The sequence below is a fragment of the Protopterus annectens genome, chromosome 8.part0 (genome assembly GCF_019279795.1).
Source record: "Protopterus annectens isolate FY-2018-M chromosome 8.part0, PAN1.0, whole genome shotgun sequence".
Taxonomy (NCBI): domain Eukaryota; kingdom Metazoa; phylum Chordata; order Ceratodontiformes; family Protopteridae; genus Protopterus; species Protopterus annectens.
Window position 1 is genome coordinate 520,223,487 of NC_056741.1, and position 22,049 is coordinate 520,245,535.

At 35.3% G+C, this 22,049-nt stretch overlaps 1 protein-coding gene across 1 annotated transcript in view; it reads left to right on the forward strand.

Moving 5' to 3' along the window:
• LOC122808901 (blue-sensitive opsin-like) overlaps window positions 1-22,049 on the forward strand; it is a 297,628-nt gene that overhangs the window by 242,750 nt on the left and 32,829 nt on the right. The window contains exon 4 of the mRNA XM_044080018.1: window positions 2,870-3,109. Within this exon, the coding sequence (XP_043935953.1) occupies window positions 2,870-3,109 (240 nt within the window). The remainder of the gene's footprint in view (window positions 1-2,869; window positions 3,110-22,049) is intronic.

The window sequence follows — 22,049 nt, forward strand, 5'->3', positions numbered from 1 at the left end:
CGTGGACCTATGAACCTACATGATAATAAAGATCTAGTCTGCTTTAAAATAATACTATCTTATTCTTTTAGAAGTTTCAAAGCTGTAACAGAAACAATGCTGGCCTTAGACTAAATAACTCTAAGATAATGCAAACAGCATTTATCTTTAAATAAGTCATAGTGCTGGTACATTTGAATAAACAAGTCTGAAGCAAAATTTCAAGATTCATTGGTAGCATTTATGATGTGAAAGGTTGTGCTATGATGTTGCATAGGTGGAGTGAATTTCTGCTTGTTTCTATGGGAGTATTTTTTGTAATAAATCATGTTTGTAAATCTCATAATCCTCATGATGAAGTAAAGTAAATTACTTCTTTGATAACGGTCATCAAAGGGTTAGTTAAGTATGGAAGAATTCAACATGTTAGTGAAGTCTTTCCACCAGGATAGTGAGGTTAGCGTATCACATCTGATAGATTATAGTAATGACAGCAGGCTTAATGTACACCTTACAATAAAAAAAAAGTCATACACACTCCTGTGATGGAAGAAATTGGATATCTGTACCATAAGCAGAAATATTTAAAATATTCTGGTTAGCCAGGTGATGGCAAGATAAGTTGCACAGATATTACATGGCAACTCTCAGCACTGAACTGTTAATCATTGGACAAAATGTCCTGATTTCTTCATAATTGCTTACTGAATCACAAATATGACCAAGTATGTATAAGTTAGTGCTAGGCTAATCACCCTTGTGGGCCATTTTAGGCCTAGACAAATATCTCATTTAAGAACTAAACACCATACATTGTGTCTGTAGGGAAACCACCTGAAACATCATGTTCACAAAACTAATGAGAGTTGTGAGATGCTGGATAATGAACAGTGCCCCCTCACATGGATCCAGCTTCAGCAGTAATTCTTCCCAAGCTGACATGCTAAGTTTGTAGTGACTAATTTACTTCTCGACATTCCTTTCCTATTCAAAACCCCGGCTGGAGTGTACTTTCTTCCTTAAAGTTATATGAATTGGATGTTTTGAGAAATTTAAGTTTAAATGTGGTATTTGGAATACACTTGCTTGAAATGACAATTAATGGCTGGTTTATTTTGCTCTCAAAACTGCCCAGCAATCATGAAAAATAAGATAATAATAAGAGAAATAAGAGTTCTTAGAAATTTAACCAAGTAGGTTTTATGGGACTCCTTAATTTACCCTAGAAAAGTTAAACTATATATATATATATATATATATATATATATATAAATATATATATATGTAGGTTTTATGGGACTCCCTAATTTACCCTAGAAAAGTTAAACTATATATATATATATATATATATATATATATATATATATATATATATATATATGTGTGTGTATGTGTGTGTGTGTGTGTGCGCTCGCCCGTGCGCACACACACACACACACACACACACACACACACACACACACTGGAGAATTTTAGCTATGTGGCATTTTAAAGAAGAGTCATGTCCATTTGCTGGCTAAAAAGATACTTGTTTGCGTGGATTTTTCATTGAAGTCTATGAATAAAAACATAAAACATATAATATAAACTCCTTAATCTGGCAGCAAAAAGGAGAAAAGGTAATTTCTTGGCAAAATGTCTGCCTGTTACTTTTACTTACTGTTAATAGTACAAAACGTCTTTACTGAACTTGTGGGCAAGTTAAAGATACTTCTGTCACTGAAATAGTACACCATGCCCTCATGTATTCAGACTCTCTTTAAGATCACTAAGCCTGAACTGTATAAAAAAGTTAAACTTTCAAGATGCCATAACACTAATGAAATAAATAAAAAAAAAAAAAAACTTTTTTATTATTTAAAAAGACAAATATCCCTGGAATATCTTCAAACAATTGGACCAAAACATCAGCCATTTTCATTGTTTATGTATGTTTCACTGCACTTCTGCAGCTGACCATTGGTTACCACTGGTGCCCCTAATTATCCATCAGGTCTACCAAACTCCCTTGAATGCCCCTGGACTTACTCTGTCAAATGCATGAGGCTGGTGAGTAGATCAAGGCATCCTAGTGCAGTGTTATATTGTGGTCAGGATAGATTTAGTTCAGGCAGTAGCTTCTTACTACCCCAGTCCCACATGCACTTGAGACATGCAGCATTTCATCCCACCTCCATTATGACTTAGCCAATGCCTCCTTCTATTCCCATTTAGGTCAACGCTCCTCTTCCATGTCCTCAGCCTCCACTAGAGCTGTAACATTATGAGCATTGGTGCATGTGCCCTTCCATCCTGGGGAGACACATGTCCACCCTGTCCTTGCTGCACCACAGACTCTTAAGCTGCTAAGCAAACCCATATCACTTGGGCCATAAGCCATAAGGCTTAATCAATGGAGAGAGTGAAGTTTTTATAACTTTAAATCAAGGTTATCACTTTCTATCACTAGGCAATAAGATGATGAACTAATACCAGCTTGTATCTATGGAATGATGCAGCAGTCTTTTCCAGTTTATTTGCAAATCTTTTAAAACATTATATCATATATGAATTTTAGGGTATAAATCCATATATGTTTCACTACTTCATCTATTTATGCATTAGGCTATAATTATGTACTCTTTTACTGGCAATGCCCTCTGGATAGTCAGATGAAGTCCATTGACAAAAATTCCATGATTACAAATGAATGCATTCTTAATTATTATTGTTATAAATTACAAATACTGTACCAACATTACTAATAACAATCTTTGTTTTGCTTTTGTGACTTGAGCAGCCTTTATATACCTGTAAGTAGACTGTTCTGGCCATATTCTCCAAGCTATTTTTTAATGGGAAAGGAATGCATTACATTGTTTTAAACATTGTTATGTATAATTTATTTCAGGTTGCCAAGCAGCAAGAGCAGTCTGTTTCTACTCAGAAGGCTGAACGTGAAGTAACAAAGATGGTGATTGTCATGGTTCTGGGTTTTCTAGTGTGCTGGTTACCCTATGCTTCCTTTGCTCTCTGGGTGGTCTCACACAGAGGAGAATCCTTTGACCTTGCACTAGCCTCTGTTCCATCTGTCTTCTCTAAAGCCTCCACTGTCTATAATCCTATGATCTATGTTTTTATGAACAAACAGGTATACTTTACTGTTTTTTTTTTTATTAAGAAATGAAAGACTTGAATAATTGCTATATTTTCTCAGTAATATCTATGTGTGATACAACAACAAACATTTACATTCTAGGTTAGACAAAACACTGACTGTAGTCTGTTTCTCCTAACTTCGTTTTTAAAACATCTTTGAGAGTATTAGGATTGTCTCTCCCCCAAATCCATGAATAGGATAAATGAAGCACTGAAAATTCCTTATTAAATACTGTGTTATAACCAAACATGATTCACTGGATGAATGCTATTATTACAAGGAAGTTCCTGCTTCTCATTTGATGTTAGTCTATAAAAGCAAATGTACCAGAGAATTGTACATTATAGAAAAAAAATATATTAAAAGTCCAAGCTTTTTTTAAAGTGTATGTGGGCTTTCCACTTTTCAGACTGCATACTTTTCAATGTGTAGCTGAATGAGGAAAGACCTATTTATGAGCTGATTTGCATGTCTGAATCACTTAATCAGCAATTTTTGAAGTTGGTAACTCTGCTGGTGGCTGCATCATGAAAGCAGAGGCATTCCCCCATTACAATTGCACACACATACAGTTAAACACAAACAGTCATTGATGCCAGACTTTCAGTTTTACATTTTCAGATCCTTCAGTAAATGCATGCTACTCTACAAGCCTGTGAGTTTCAGAGGTATATCTAATGTGTCCTGTCCCTCTTCCTCTTCCTTATTCACCACAACATGCTGCAGACAGTGCCCAAAAACCACAATATGTTTAAAAAAAAACATGTTTAAAAATAGTGACTGCTCTAGTATATCACTTAATGCAGTGGGCTAATGCAGCGGGTACATGCATCAAGGGTTCATGATTCAATCCCTCCCTCCCCTTCATTATTTTCTTTTTTTATTTTCTTATGAACTATCCCTGGGGTCTAGTGGTTCCCTACACCTTTTGGCACCTTTTACTTAATGTGCTTTTATTTTTTTTTTTACTGAATACATTTTTATTGATTTTCATAAACATATATACAGTATGTATATCAAATAAATATTTACATAGTCAAAGGTTAAAGTGGAGAAACAATTCCAAAAACAAACATTACAAAACCAACTATTTATATAGGATGTCTATACTTGAAAAATTGTATTTTCTTGAATGTATCTTTGAATGAGATTATAATTTATTACAGTCTTCTGTTTCCAGCACTTGATTTACTTTCTGCAAGATGATGCTTAAGGAAGTAGGTTGTTCTATTCTTTCCTTGATTGTTTTCAATTTGAACTGTGAGACTGATAAAACCATGTTCTTGAAATGTTTAAAATTGGAAGGAGTTACAGCTTTCCAGTTCTGTGTAATATTTTTCATTGCAATAGCAAGGAGAGTCCACAAAATTACATATTTTTGCCTTGGAACACAAGACGGCACAGGTGTATTCAACAAATCTAGAGATTTTGTAAGATGGAAATTATCAGTGAACAGTGCCTGTAACAAATAGTTATTACTTTCCCAGTATTGTTGAAGTAAATGGCATTCATAGAACATGTGTTTCCAATTGGCTATTAATTGTGATTTACACCTCCAACATCTATTTTCTTTATTATATATTAGTTCTATTTTGTGTGGTGTTAAGTATGTTCTATTTATAAATTGCCATGTGAAAAGTTACCAGTATAGTGATAAAGATGTTAGTGTTGGAGATGTATGAATTTGTTTTTTATCTTTATCATCTGTTATTTTGCCATCATAGTATTTCCATATATTTTGTTTATTATGAACTCTTAACTAATTTGTACAATACTGATACAATTCCTTTCCCATTTGTGGGAAATTCCATCAGCGTTATTAACTGTTCTATAAACTTAGGAACCTTTCCCCTAACAGACTTCTGCATTATTGCTGTTGGTTTAAAACTGTTTGTCATAATCCCTGCAGTGTTAACCACATTATTTTCAAGGCTGAACTCACTAATAATTTGCTGTATCATTAGTACTTTATCAACTGATGCCAGTAAATTAGACCATTCTTACTTAGTGTTTTAACTGCTATTGAGTCCTGACTTATAATATTATTTTGTGTATATGCTGTTGGGAATATGAAAAAAAAGACCATGCTTTTATATCTGGATTTTTGTTTACAAAATGCATAAATGTATTTAGGGTATTGATAATGTATTTAGAATTTATATTTTTGTGTTTCCCTATTTGGTACTATTTCCATATGTTTATTGTAACATGAATGTTTTTTAACCAGATTTTTTTCATGTACTAGTTTCCATTTCGAAGTATATTCTTTGTTTAACCATAGAGAAACCGTATATCTCCTTCTCTATCTGGTAAGCCTATTCCACCTTCTTCCCATTTGTCAAAATGATATCTTAGGGCAACTCTAGTTTTTTTAGGGTACCATAAGAATTTTGTTATTAACCGTTCAAATTGTTTTAAATATGATTTAGGTGGAGGTAGTGAGCAAGCTTGTATAAAATACAGAATTTTCAGGAATATAATCATTTTAATTATATATAGTCCTTCCTCCATGGTAAAAGTAGCTTATTCCATTTTTTTGTAGTTCTTTGATATTATCTAAAATCTCTTTATAGTTTAGTTGCACTGTTATATCTATGTAATTTGTAATTTTAACTCCTAAGTATCTGATTGTATAATTTCTAGATAGATATTTATGACATTTTCTATTTAATGCTTCTTTGTTTGTATTTATTAGTAACATATTGGTTTTATTTTCATTAAATGATAGTTTAGAAATCTTCTTAAACTGTTTTGTTGCTTTCCATAGTTCTTTTAGTGTATTATTACCTTCTATTAAAGTTGATAAAATGTCACCTGCAAATAGTTGAATCTTTAACTCAAGGTCAGTATCTAGTTGAACTCCTTGAATCTTTGGGTTTACATGTATAGAATTTGCTAATGGTTTTATTACTAATGCAAATAACAAAGGAGGTAGTGGACAACCCTGTTTTGGACTTTTTATAATGGTAATAGGCTCCAACAAACAGCATCCTATTGTATGTATGCCAAAGATTTTCATAAAGAGACCTTATTAGTGAAGTAAAATTTTTCAAAAATCCATACTCCACCAGTGCAAGCCAAAGGTAAGCCCAATTCATGGAATCAAATGCACTGTTAATATCTAAGCAAATGACATTCATTTTATTTTGTGTTTTGTTATGAAATCAATAAGGGACAAAATTCTCTTTATATTGTCATATGTATTTCTGTTTTTAATGAATGTCATTTGATCGTTCTTTATCAATAATGGCAATATTTGTTTTATTCTGTTTGAATGATCTGTCATAGATATTTTATAATCTATATTTACTAAACGTATTGGTCTATATGAGGTACACTCATCAGGTTTTTTATCTTGTTTCAATATTTGTGATACTTAAGTATATTTCCCAGAAAGAGGGCATTTATTACCCTCTTTAACTGATGTGAACACACTTAGTAATATATGTAGTGCATTATTAGATAGCAGATTAAACATCTCTGACATCATATTATCATTACCTGGGGTTTTGTTTAATTTTAGTTTCTTGATTTGTGCTTTAATTTCTGTCATAGTTATATTATTATCTATTATTTTTCTGTGTTCATCTGACAGTCTTAGTCTTATATTTTCCTTAAGGTATTTTCTAAGTGCTTCACTTGATTTTACTTTATTTTCTTGACTATTGAGTTTATTAAAATATACTCTAAAGGCTTATAGAATTCCTTCTAAGCCTGACAGTTTTTTTTGTCTATATTGTATATTTCTTTTATCTGATTTGCGTTTATCATTCTTTTTGTCCTGTTAGCTATTCTCCTTTGATTTTTTGGATTCATAGAGTAAGTGCATACTTTGACCTTCTCTAGATTAATCATTGTTTTATGGGTCAACATCTCTAAGTATTTTTTGTTGAGGTCTTCTAATTCTTTTTCTGAAGCTAAGTTGCCTTTATGAATATCTAATTTCATTTTGTCTATTTTATTTTGTAGTTCGCCAGTTCCTTATTCCAGTGCTTTTGTATGTTTTTATACCAGGCTACTGCCTTCCCATATAAATATGCTTTCATTGCATTATATATATATATATATATATATATATATATATATATATATATATATATATATATATATTGGTTATGTTCAGAATTTCGAAATCCAAAACTTCAAATCTCATATGAGCGAAGATCATATGTTCGAAGTTTTAAAACTTCAAAATCCTGAATGGAGATCAACATACAGTGTGGACCAGGAGATTCCCCTTGTCCTCGCTGTAGTGCAATCTCGGAGTTGGTATATTTAAGTTGCGGGAGCGTGGGGGGTACAGGGGGGCTTGCCCCCTGCATACCCTTGTTTTTTATGTGTTTAGTGGTGTTTTGGGGGAGGGTTCACAATTTCGTGATTCCAAAATCTTGAGATTCTGAACTCGATATTCTGAAACTCGAGATTTTGGGATTTCAAAATTTAGAAGTGAGCCTATATATATATATATATATATATATATATAGATATATATATATATATATATATATATATATATATATATATAGATATATATATATATATATATATATATATATATATATATATATATGCTACCTTATCTATGAGGTTTAAATCTAGAAATGTTTGCATATCTGCAGTATAGTATTGTTTAAACTCTTTAAGGTTTGCTATATAGGCTGGAATTCTTATGATTGTAAGTTTTCTCTTAAAGTTAAAATCTATTTTAAAAGTTATTGCATTATGGTCTGAGAAGGGGCAGATGATTGTTTTGACTTTGCTTATTTTTGTGATAAGATCTTTTGTTATACACACTCTATGTATTCTGGAAAGGGTGTTATGTCTATGTGAGTAATGTGTGAATATCAATGAATGCTGTTCAGCATATGTTTTAATGTCCATTAAGTTATATGGGTCAGTAAACTCTTAAGTAATTTTGATAGTGGAGATTTCTTACATGTGTTTTTAGCATTTGTGTCCTCTTCTTTCATTACACAATTAAAATCTCCTGCAATTATTGTATTACCTTTGGAATGTTGTATTATGTTCTCTAAATGTTGTTTGGCTGCCCTGACACTCAATCCTGGTATCCAATAGTTGTTTACCAGGGTATAAGCCAAACCATTTTTTTAATATTGACACTAAACAAAACATTCCTGAGTTGTCATTGACTGTAATAATGATCTTGGGCAGCAAGGTAGTCTTTCTCCATAATATTGCTATACCTCTTTGCTTTTTATTATATTCTAAACTTGCTAGTAATGTGTAATTATGCATATTGATCTTATTAATGTCTTGCTGTATAAGATGTGCTTCTTATAAAATACTACTTGTGCTTTACATAGCTTAAGATTCCTCTTTTACAGCTGTTATTTAAGCCATTGACATTGATATAAATGCAGTTCACAGTTGGACTAACAATACCTTTGTATTTAGCCATTGTCCTGTTTTTGTGTTTGTACATAACCTTGTATGTGTGCTGAAAACTTGTTACCATTAATTTCATATATGTTATAAATGCATTGCACAGACATCCATTTAAAAGGTACAAATAAAAACTGTCTGCGTAAAGTGTTTTTTAAAAATATAAACGACCAGTCATTCCCTTCATGGGAGAAAACATCCCATCCTTGAATAGGTTTACCATTCAAGTGACCCCTCTTATTCAATATCTTCCCTCAGCTTCCCCAACAACAAATATAACTAAAAGTATCAAATTCTTATTGCTTGTGTGTTATCAAATTTCAACTATTGAACTGTATAATATTCAATTAAACACTACTACAGAGATTGTTATATGATATTAGTGTCCAATCGTGTAACCAACTTTAAATACAACATGGTTCTAGTATATACAGCTTACATTTTATCTCACTGTATTATTTAATGTCCTTCAATCAACATCTGTTTTCAGTGTAACAGTATCTATTATATAGTGTCAACATTTTATTTAGACAGCACCTTATTTTCAATGCATGTCTTGCTTCATTTATCACCATTGTATACATATATATCCTTTTGCTAATATGTATATTTCTAAGTAACCATTTATTTTTAGTGTTTCTTTATGCCATATTTAATACAACTAAGATGACTGTTAATATTTGTTGCAAACCCTATGTATACACAGTCCAAGTAAGTTCATATTTCCTAGTTTTAAAAAACAGTCTTATGAAACTTCATGTATTTCAACATCCAGTCAAGTTAATGAAAACATTGTTATTTTTGTTATAAACTGTAGCTTTTGATATATAATAACAGTTTGGCTTCTAATATAATCTCTATGTATAAAACAAACACCACTTTTATATAATACATTTATCTGTTGAGTAGAATTCTTTACATCATTAGATTTAGGTCTGTTTTATTCATATTATAGGCTTTCATAATATTCTTGTTTAATAGATAAGTTATATGCAATTTTTGTGATATTTTATACTTTAGATAATATCAGCAATTAATATGAATTTATTAAGGCTTCATGTAATCTCTTACTTTTAACTTTTCTTGTACCTTGTTTTTCTCTATGAAGCACAAGAGAATCCTAAGCATTTCATAAATAAAATCTGAACAGCTCTTAGTATATTAAACATATCAGTTTTGCTGTATGTCTTGTTTAACAACTGAACTTAATCTATTCATCTTCATAGTTAATGACTAACTGTGGACTGACATCTTACTTGTTCATGTTTATCACACATGAGCGTCATTTCTTATTTACCAGTCTTGTTAAGTATGCTGATTCTTATAATGCTTTCATGACATTTATATCCTACCATACTAGTTCTTTATTACATCTTGTTCAGCTTTTTACTTAATAAATTTGTGTAGATATGTATTTATTTATTAGTTTCCTAGCTGTTAAATTATTATTACTTTTGTTGTTCTAAGTAGTCATACTTTCTTTTATAGGTATGTGTCCTAGTATACATACATATAAGTTTGCATTAACTGTTTACATCAGTTGCCTCTATCTTGCTCATGATGTCCTTTTCCCTGCATATATTTTTAACACTTTTTAGGTAATTTCTCTTATAGGTTAATAGGTTGGCACTAGGCTATCGGCCCTAGGGCCTATACAAGCCTAGCCACAACAATTCCCTGGCTATTTCTTCCCACACTATTTACTTCCCTGGACCCTTGTCTAGCAGGGTAACTGACATGTTCCCCGGGGTGAATTTCCTTTCTCCCATCCAATCATCAAGGTTCCTTTTGAAGAGGGCCAAAGAGGCACTCTGCTTGACATGTATGGGCAGTCTATTCCAGAGTTTGGGGAGTCTCTGGGTCAGGAACCTATCCCTCCAGCATGTTTTGTTTATTGTGATGACAAGGTTTAGATCCCTGGAGCGTGTGGCTCTGAGGGATTGGGATTTCTTTAAGTGTAGCATGTCCAACAGCTCTGTGTTTGACATGGCCTTGTAAGTTAAGCAGAGATTGCCTCAGAGTAGATGATATGTGACAGAATATAGCTGGAGTTTTTTAAGGCAGTCAGCATAGGGCATCTGCTTTAGGCCTGTGATTATTTTAGTGAGGTATTTCTGCGGCCTTTCCAGTTGTTGCACATGTCTTAAGAGGTACATACAAATGGGGCATTGTATTCTATAATGGGTCTAATGAGGGATGAGTACAGTGGGACAATGACCTCCTTTTTTCTGGATGAAAATCCCTTACTGATGAGGTGTGCCACATAGAAGGATTTCCTGACTGTTGTGGCAATGTGGTTATTGAAGGTGAGACCACTGTCCACCTGTGTACCCAAGTCTCTTATCACACTTTCAGTGTTTAGTGTACTGCCACCTATGTGGTAATTCACAGGTACATGTTTTTTCCCAAAGGGGATAACTATACATTTCTTGGCATTGAGCTTGAGCCCATGGCTCTGGCACCAAGCATTTGTTTCTGTAAGGCCCTTTTGTAGAGTATCTACATCATTTGGGGATTCAATAATGGCTCCCAGTTTGCAGTCATCTGCGAACTGTGTTAGCCAGAGTCCCTTAGTGTTGGCCTGTACTTCAGAGAAGTAGATGCCAAACAAGAGAGGTCCCAGGACTGAACCCTGAGGTACTCTACTTGTCACTTGTCTGGAGCTGGATTTGGAGTCAGCTACTTTTACAGTGTGGGTTCTGTCAGTAAGCCAGCTGGCAACCCATTGAGTGATGTAGGGATTAATGCCCAGCTTAGTAAGTTTATCTATGATTCCAGAGTGGGGGATGGTGTCAAAGGCCTTGGCTAGGTCCAGATAGGCTGTGTGGACTGTCTTACCCTCGTCCACAGCTCTGGAGACTGATTCGAAGAAGTCAATCAGGTTCAGGAGACAAGATCGGCCCTTCATGAACCCAAACTGGGTGGGGTCCAGTGTTTGAAGGTTGCCAATGTCTTTGTTTATAAGTTCCATGGCCTTGCAGATCAGGCTCATCAGACTGATGGGGCGGTAGTTCCTGGGATCCAAGGTGGATCCCCCCTTGTGGAGTGGGATAACTGTAGCTGTGCGCCACTCAATAGGCATGAAGCCTGAGGTGAGGGTATGATTAAACATGACACGTAGGTGAGATGCCAGTTCATTTTGTAGTTCATATAGTACACAGCCCGGGATGTCATCTGGTCCCATGGAAGCTGTATTCTTAGCTTTGGAGACTGCGTTTTTTACCTGTGTGGCCGTTATTACTGGAATTTGGCAATCTTCCGGTATTGACATGGGCCATTTAGGGGATGAGAGTGAGGTGAAGTTGGCAATGAATCGATCTGCCAGGATATTGACATTATCCTTGGGATCAGTATATTTAATGCCATTCTGTTGTAGCTCAGAGCAGATCTGAGCATTGCCATTTAGAATCTTGACATAGTTATAGAATGAATAACCACTGGAAAAGGTGCCCATCCAAGGCCCATAAGCTCCAATAGCTTTATTATGTAACATAAATCAGAATAAAACAAAACGTCGACCTAGGTTTCGTCCGTTAAACAAACTTCATCAGAACACATCCTACTACATTCAAACTCTTTATATATAACTACACAGGGAACTGATTGAGCCTTGTCGACCAATGAACTTCCTGTAAAAACAGCAATTAATTAATTATTTCATTCATCACTTAAACCAAAAATACAAGGATATATACCCTGTATTTATACCAATCTGGTTAAGTTAAATTAAATAAATGAACACATGATTGAGTAAATAAATGCATAAATAAATAAGTAAATAAATATGTAAATATGACCCCACCAATAAAAAATGCATATATATATATATAATAAAACAGTATGTTGTACCTTGCATATAAATATAAAAAGATATATATATATATATATAAAAAAAAAATATATATATATATATATATAAGGGGATACACATACACCCTATGTCTATTGTGATCCATAACATTAATTAAATGGTGTGTATGAAATATACCCAACTCTCGACCAATACATAAATAAATAAATAAATAAACTACATGCCATTCAAATATTAATATAATGCAGGGTTAAAAGAATTACCATGTACATCGTACTAACTAATAAACTAGTTTTGTATAAATTTCATGCGTGTTTACATTGTCGTGAACAGTAACAAATAAATAAATGAATAAATAATATGAATAGTAAAAAATTGTAAAATAAAAAATGGGAAGAAATAATATATGTGTGTAAATAAATATTGATGATAATAATAAATATATTAAAATTAAAATTGATGATTATTGTAAATATTAAAAATGAACTATAAAAGAGACCCAACAAGCAAAAGAAATTCATAAATAAATATGTGTAACAATTTAATAAAGCATATAAAAATGTCTACTTGTAAATACATACATATAAATATATATATATTAAATGAAATGTATATAACTGTATAAATATAAATATATGTATAAAAATGTGTTATGTTATATATATATAAATGTACATGCTATATATGTAATGTGTCCGTTACCTAAAGTGTAGTAGAATGGCAACCATGATAGTGGTGAACAGTAAAGCCCAAATCATAATACAATGTAATAATGCAAATAAAAATGGATACATATTCACTAAGAACCCTTAATGCTGTTCAACCATAAAATAGGCTTTATACTAGTGTATTCATTTAGGCCGGGGTATTGATTAGCATTAAGTAACAACTGCAACTTCAATTCTAACAAATCTAAATTGTATTTAGTTAATTTTCCTTGTAGGTCTAATTGCTGATGAATGACCCCAATGAACTTGAAAGAATGATTTTGAAATTGATTAATGTGTCTAGCAAGAGCATTCGTTAATTTATTATTCTTAATACTTAATAAATGTTCCTTTACCCTGTCCCTAAGATGTCTACTAGTTTTGCCTACATAAAATCCCTCACACTGTTGACACACGGCTATATAAATAGCGTTTTTAGTATAACAATTAATATACTGACTAATCTTGATAATAGTTATAGAATGCCTTGTGGTTGTCTTTGGAATCTTTGGCAATTTTATTATCGTTACTAGCTTTGGAGGATTTTATGAAGGATCTCAGCTTCTTAATGAGGCTGGTAAGGGAGCTTTTTGCATCCTGGGATTTTCCTCTTTTCTGCAACAGTTTCTTCCTTTTGTTGTAAAGTTTGTTTATGGCAAGGGACCACCAGATTGGCTTCCTTTTTTGGAGGAGAGCATCTTGGTTGTATTTGGGATGGCACAATTCATGCATGAGTGGATGTGCTCGTACAGTGCCTTAGTGTAGGACTCAGCAGTTGAACTTTCAGTTCCCATCTACATGGGTGTCATGAAGTTTGTAACTTCTGACTTGAGTAGCATGAAGTTAGCTTTGGAGAAGTTTTTTATGGAGGTTTCCTTACTGAGGGGTGGGGGTGGGATGTGGATGTTAAGGGTGATTAGCTTATGGTCTGATCTGACCAATGAGGGTAACCAACTTACTTCCTTTTAGAATTATTAAATCTATACAATATATATATATATATATATATATATATATATATATATATATATATATATATATATATATATATATATATATATATATCTGTACATACTCAATAATGCTTTGAATTACTTGTATCTTGGTGAAAATATGTATTTGTCACTTTAAGAGCTTTTTGGTTTAAGTTAAGCCCCATACTGCTTTGCTTCAAGTGCTAGTCACTCTCTGTAATCAAGTATTTATGTTTTTGACCATTTATGAATATGCAAATGACTGTAATGGACTCTTAATAGCTTTTTTTATTGTAATACATCAAGATGGATTAAAAACATATTTTACCAGCCTGTGGCTTGGGTGGGAAAGCAGAGAAATGTAAGTGAAGCTTTTAGAGTTCTAGAATAGGCATGAGCTTAGAAAGCGGTTTTCTACATTCAGTTTCTTCTAATTCATTTAAACTAACTACCAGTACCCACTGCAACACAGAAAAGTGCCCCAGTCAATATTTTTAATATTAATAGCTCTCTTCTAACTATAACACATAGTTTACAAAGGAACAATCATAAACATTTGTTTTTTGAAGTTATATCATTTTATATTTCATAGACCATTCACACTAGAGTCAAAAGCAGTATAGTGTTGTGTTATCAAACTATTAAAGCTTGAAAGCATATATGGTAATTCCATATTTCATATGTTAAGACATGGCAAGTTAGTAATACTTGTTCTGGATATTAAAGCAGTTATTTGATATTTGTCTTATTTTATATGTTTAACATTGCATTAGTATAAATAATAAAAGGCATTTACCTTGTCATTCAAACCAGAGTCAAAAGCAGTATAACATTGTGCTATTAAACTATTAAAGCCTAAAAGCATGCATGGTAAATTCATTTTTCATAAGGCATAGCAAGTTAGTAATACTTGTTCTAGATACTAAAGCAGCTGAGATTTTTCTTATTTTAGATGTTTAATACTGCATTAGTATAAATAATAAAAGGCATTTACCTTGTAAATGAGATTGTTTCCAAACAGTATGTTACCCAGTTCATTTTTATATTCCATGGTGATTTTGTTGTAAAATCTGGATCTATCTAGCTAGTTAAACATTTGAATGAGTACTTCTACTCAAATATTTGTTTAAACATCTTTAGATTTTCATCTTTATTTGTCTGTCAGCTTCTTCTTCTTCTTCTTGTCATTTGTTTTCCATTCATTTTTCTCAGCATGACGTTTCAAATCAAAAGAACTCCAATCCATTTCTTCTATCTTGAGTCACTGCTGTTTTTATTGAGTCATATATTTTATTAGTGGTAAACACTTTTATTTTGCCCATCACCCCAGATGAATAGTCATTATCAAACCAGATTTGTACTCTCCAAATCTGATTGAGAAATTAGACCAGGCAGTTTTTAATATAAGTTCTTTATCTTTAGATGAAAAGAGTTTGACTATGACTGACCTGGGACTGTTTGTTGTTTTGTTTGCTGCTGAGACTGGCTTTAAGGATCTGTGAGTGCTCTCGATTTCATAGGAGAGAGCCTCTGGAAGCTTTAAAATGTCTGGAAGCCATGTATTAAGAAAGTTCACCATATTACTACCCTCAGTTCCCTCTGGTATTCCATAAATCCAGAGATTGTTGTGTCTGGATCTATTTTCTAGATCTTCATTTTTGTCCATTAGTGAAATATTTTGTCTATTTATTGTGTCAATATGTTTTTCATAGTCAGAAATTTTGTTTTCTACATCAGTTAATGTTTCTTCCATATTTTCCGTCTTCAAGTTCTGTTGCTTTGTCAATTCCTGTAGTTGTTGGATTTGCTTTTTACTATTCTCTTCAAAAGTATCCAGTTTCCTGTTCATTTTATCAAATTTCAGTGACAAGTCCTGCATTGTTGTTAATAATGATTGTAAATCCTTCTTCATTGTTTGGTCAGACATAGTATTTTTTGGGAAGTTCATTTTTTTCTCTGGTCCTGATGCTTTCTCTTCAGGTTTTTGACAGGAATATTTGTAGAAAATGCCAACATTTTTTATGTAGACTTCTTATCCATTAGTTGTGATATTCCAGCAAAGTTGAACTGTCCATGATCCATTTTTTTATTTTTTTTCCTGTCAGAAATAGATTTTAAGGACAGAGCTAAAGAAAGATGTTGCCACTCAGTTCACATGCTCGTCACCCCCCTTAATGTACTTTTATGACACTCCATAGTAAATATCCCTGGTGGCTAGTATTCTCCCAACTCTACAATCCCCACAGTGATTAAATGGCATTAAAGCATGAGTAGTCCTTGCTGGTTAGTGTCCCTCCCTGATCCCCCATTAACATATGAGTGTTATAGTATAATCCCTAGTGGCTAGTCTTCCCCTACCTCCCAATCCCTGTAGTGATTAACTGCCATTAAGTGCAGTTAATGTATAAGCCATACAGGGTAATCTGATTTAGTTAGTGGTCATCCATCCCCTTAGTATAGTTATCCCTGGTGGCTAGTGGTCTCCCTGCCTAATGCTGTAGACTATACTCATTTGCCTAGGAGAATGTGAAGGTATGGTAGTCACCCCATCCCACACTTGCATAAACACACACAGACACACACACACACACACACACACACACACACACACACACACACACACACACACACACACACACAGCCATTCACATATACTCACACACCTCCCAACCCTACTTTACCACAAAACATTCCAGTATTTATTTCTCTGGCTGAAGATGGCCACAACATGGTATGAACAGCCTTGCTGAGCTACATGCAAGAAATTCTATGAATTGCTGAATGTGTAGATGCCTTTCTGGAGGCATTTCTATTGAGTACATGGCTAATTAGCAAATGCCTCTTCCCTGGACTGCTTCATTAGCAAACGTCACCCCACTCTCACCCCCAAAAGGGCCCATAACCATACCAGAAGAATGTAGAGCTTCTGAAATCATAGACACTCAGGTTAAAACAGCCCTCTCCAAAGCCAAAAACACAGCATCAATGGGACCGGACAGAGTCCCAGTCTGTGTCCTACACGAGCTCAAAGATGAACTAATCCCTCACCTAAACACACTGTTCAAACTCAACCTCTCCACAGGTTATGCATACAGCAACGGTTATTCCACTTCACAAAGGTGGAGCCACAACAGACCCCGGGAACTATCGCCCTATAAGCCTGACTAGCTTGGTCTGCAAGGCTATGGAGCGCATCATCATGGAACTCATTAACAGAGACATTGGGAACCTCCAAACACTGGACCCTACCCAGTTCGGCTTTGTTAAGGGCAGATCATGCCTCCTAAACCTGGTGGACTTCTTTGAGACAGTTACCAAGGCTATAGATGAGGGAAAGGTGGTACACACAGCCTACCTAGACCTCGCAAAGGCCTTTGACACCATTCCCCATACTGGTATTATAGACAAGCTCACCAGCCTGAACATAAACCACTACGTCACAAGATGGGTTGCCAACTGGCTCATGGACAGAACCCACATGGTAAGAGTTGCGAGAGCTAGGACTGACTCCAAACTGGTTACAAGTGGCGTTCCCCAGGGCTCAGTCCTAGGACACCTTCTGTTCGGCATATACTTCTCAGAGGTACAGGCAAGCACAGGAGGACTATGGCTGATCAAGTTCAAGGACAACTGCAAACTAGGGGCTATAATTGACTCTCCAGCTGACACAGACATCCTCCAAAAGGGTCTCACTGAGATGGACAGCTGGTGTCAAAATCATGGCCTCAATCTAAATGCCAAAAAGTGCATAGTCATCCCCTTTGGAAAAAACAAAGTACCCACAAACTACCACATAGGTGGTAGTCCCCTAAATACAGAAGACGTAATAAGAGATCTGGGGACCCAAGTAGATAGTAAACTCTCCTTTGATAATCACTTTGCCAAAGTGGTTAGAAAATCCTTCTATGTGGCACACCTTATCACAAAAGGGTTCGCATCCAGATCAAAAGAGGTCATTGTGCCCCTCTACTCATTGCTCATCAGACCCATCATAGAGTACAATGTACCATTTGGGATGTATCTTACATGACACCTGCAACAGCTGGAAAGACCACAGAAGTACCTCACCAAGGGGATCACTGGCCTCAAACAGATGCCCTATGCAGCTCGACTGAATAAACTCCAGCTGTACTCGGTTGCATACCACCTACTCAGAGGTGATCTCTGCCTGGCATACAAGGCCATGTCCAACCCAGAACTGATCGACATGCTCCACCTAAAGAAAAGCTTATCCCCTCGAGCCATACACTCTAGGGATCTAAACCTCACCACAACAATAAATAGGACGTGCTGGAGGGATAGATTCCTGTCCCAGAGACTTCCCATGCTTTGGAACAAGATCCCAATCTACATTAGGCAGAGCTCCTCGCTAACACTCTTCAAGAGAAACCTTGATGAGTGGATGGGAAACAGAAAGTTTACCTCGGGGATCACTTCAGTGGCTCTGCTGGACAGAGGCACAGGGAACTAATCTAAGGGGGCGGCAAAAGCCAACACATTCTGGCTAGGCTTATAAATGCCTTTGGGCAGATAGCCTAGTATCTACCTATGAACCTATGTACCTATGTAGCACAGCCATGGAGACAGCCAAATGCATTGCTGCATGTCTTCATGCAAGGCCACCATGTCTGGGTTGTCTCTAAATTCCAAAAGGTTACTGTAAGGTGTACATGAGGTGTCCACCTCACAATAACCTTTATGAATTTCAGCCATGATTTTTATTAGTGATAGAGTGTGCACTTTCTCAGCAAAAACAAAATACTTTACTCTTTGCAGGAAATATGCTCTAAACAGAGAAGTCAGATGTTTCTGGACACATGGTCTTTACTAGTGATAGAGTCCATGTCAGTACTTCTGTGGATAAATTGCTTAAATTATTATTATTATTATTGTTGTTTTTAATTTCTACTTAGACTATTTTGCTGAAACATATTTATAAAAGTACATGATTACTTTTTAAAAAATTAAACTCAGCAGAAGCCATCAACATGGCTATGAAAACCTTTGTACATTAGAACAAATGACAACATTTTAAGATGCTAAATATACCATTTGGACATGCCTTTACAATTACATAATGTAGGCTAATTACATAAATATGCAGTAGGGCTTCACAATAAAATAATTAAACTTAAAAGCTCAAATATTAACTTTTATTCATGCTCTAGGATTATATATACACAGTAGGTGAAGTACTGAGGTAGGTACATGTCTGTCACAGAGGAAATGTTCTTAGGATCTTAAGAATTTCAAGGCAAATCAATCTTATGACCATATATGCCTTGCCAGTACCCAGTCTTAAGCTATACCACCTTTCTCCAGGGAGGCTAGAACAGTCAAAAATGGTGAAGATTTGTGAGCACTCAGTTACTCCTTAAGGTTCTTTTTGAAGGTTCTTTTTGAAAGATGATAGCATGTCACACTGTTTGAATTACATAGACATGTTGTTCCAGAGGTGGGTGGGTGGGGGTGTTGTATAATGAATATGTCTCTCCAGTGTTTTATTTACATGTTGGTGAAGATTTTGGTTCCTGCTTTTGCTATTAGTAGAATTATTTGACTTGTAAAGATACAGGAGGCACCGAACAACTAGGTTTGTAATTGTGCAGAAGGCCAAGCGTAGATCACCTCTGAAGAATCTATAAGACACTAAATCCACATATTATACTTCCAGCCTGTCATAGTATCTTACGAGTCTTCATCAGGTGATCTTCTTCATCAGAAGCCTCTGAGATCTTTCTAGTTGTTTTATATGTTTATTGTGTTTATTGAGGTACATCCCCGGGGGGGGGGGTTGCACTATTGCTGAATATAAGAAAATGATGACCTTTTGGCAATTAGCTGCTATAAAAAGAATGATTTCCTAACCTGGTTAAGAGATAACATAGGGTGGAGATCACAGACATTTTCAGGCAACAGAAGAGATACAGTGACCAGCAGGGTACTACATGTTTCAGAAGAGAGGTAGTGTTGATATTGTAAGGTGGCTGCCCAGGTATGAATAGGTAAATAATGAGGTCTTGCACAGCTGTCTGAAATTTTAGTACTTGGCCTCTTTTTTTGGTGTTTCCTAGACTGAATGTTGAGGACTTTGAGTGAGAAAGTAAGAAATTCTTGGATTTACCTTTTTGTCAGTGGATTTTCCTTTTTTGAGAAATGTTTCAGCTTTCAGAAAGGAAAGAAGAAGACTCCCCGGGTTGGATCCCAAGACAACATGTGCTCAGGGCAAGACACAAGGTTGTATAAATAATGTCAAGAGACAACTATGAGTGATGCATGTAGATCAAGAATACAGATTTTCTCTGCAAGGTATATTACATTTATTACACACCATTTGCTTAACAGTAGAAATAATCTGTAAGCCTATGTACTCTGGCCTTTAAGAGCACTTAACATTCAGCTTCCTTTCCATCCCTGTCTTTCTCTATCTGTTCCATGCACTTCTGAAGAAGTACATTTGTAGATCCAGGAAGTAGTTAGTCCCTGTAGTCTGCTGCTCATTTCCCATCCTTCCATATCTGTTCTTTCTGCACAGAATTACCCTTCACAACTCCCTGATGTGATCATTTGCACCGATATCATGTCCTCATACCTCTTTGGGTATTAATTGAAAATAACTCTAGATCTTCTATTCTCTCAACATATCCCATCCCCTCCAGTCTCACAGATGAAAATGTCCCTGCACAAGACTTGATAAATCAGAATTATTCCACTGCTCATTCTTTAGGTCAAAGTATAAACTGATGGAGCATGTCTGCAAATTCAGGTATGTTATGGAATATACCTACCCCATATTTTTGCTGCCCCCCCGAACATTGACTGATGGCTGCGCTACTTTCACCCAGTTGGTCTATTCAATGCAGCAGCATTTGAGCTGGGTATATTTGGGCTAGGTGAGAACCCCTACAGCTTATTCATTCCTGCTCAGGAATTCCTATCAGCTGTCCATAGTTGGCCTTAGGCATAGGTCAACTAGGTAGCTGCGTAGGGCGCCACTCTAGTTGGGGTGCCTTTCCAGTATTTATTTTTTTGTAGTAAAGAAATAGTTTCTTTAAAAAATTTTCAGTGAATAACAGGAAAAACTGAGGAGTAAGACGAACTGTGAGAAAAATGAAGAAAAGAGTAATCGGGATGGTGTAGGTAGACTAGGATGGGGCACCAGGTAGTGTGGGGGGCACTGTGGAACCCTTTTGTCTAGGGCACCAGCTGACCAAATTCCAGCCCTGCAGCTGTTTATCCACTCTTCAGTCAGCTTATTGGGAGTGGGCCTGTTTGCTTGTACTGGAGGGGGGTGCAAACTACCCTCTCCCCTGAGAGCATTCTCTCTCCACCCTTGTCAGCTCCTCCAAGCATGCAGTTGCTGCCTCCCAAGAGGCCTTTCATGCCATTTTCCCCTTTGCTGCATAGTGAGAATGCACTAATGGCAATGTGGACTCCTAATCCTGCTAGCTGTCACCTGTATAGTAAGTCATATCTGCCTCCAAGAATGGACAAGCCAGTAACAGCCACTCACTACCATCCTCCTCAGCCAGCTTCCACAGGCACCCAAGCTGCTAACTGAACCTGGGTTGCCAGTGACATAGTCAGGGATGTCACACTCTATGCTTCAGAGCTTACCGGATGATGCCCCATTTGAAATATTAAAGTACAAGTAATCTGGTTTTCAGAAGCTGTCTGTCCAGATCTGTGAAGTGTCAAGATCTGGTCACAGATAAATAAACGCAGTTGGTGTGCTGACATCTAATTAACCCAAGCTGGGAGCTACTGTGCAAATACATTGTAACTACAACTCTGAATGCCTAACCAGATTATGTAATTGTTACTTTGTATGGAATAATATTTAAATACACCTCTAAATGCTTTTTAGCAGCTTGCAGTTAGAGCAAGTGAGATGAATTCAACAAGAAAGCAGTACTGATTATGTTTGCAAGCATATAAGATATGATAGAAGAAGCCATCAATTCACAAAACTTGCCATTATAAATAAATGCAGAATCAGCATATTAGGTTGTGCCATAATATGGGGACTTGAGGTT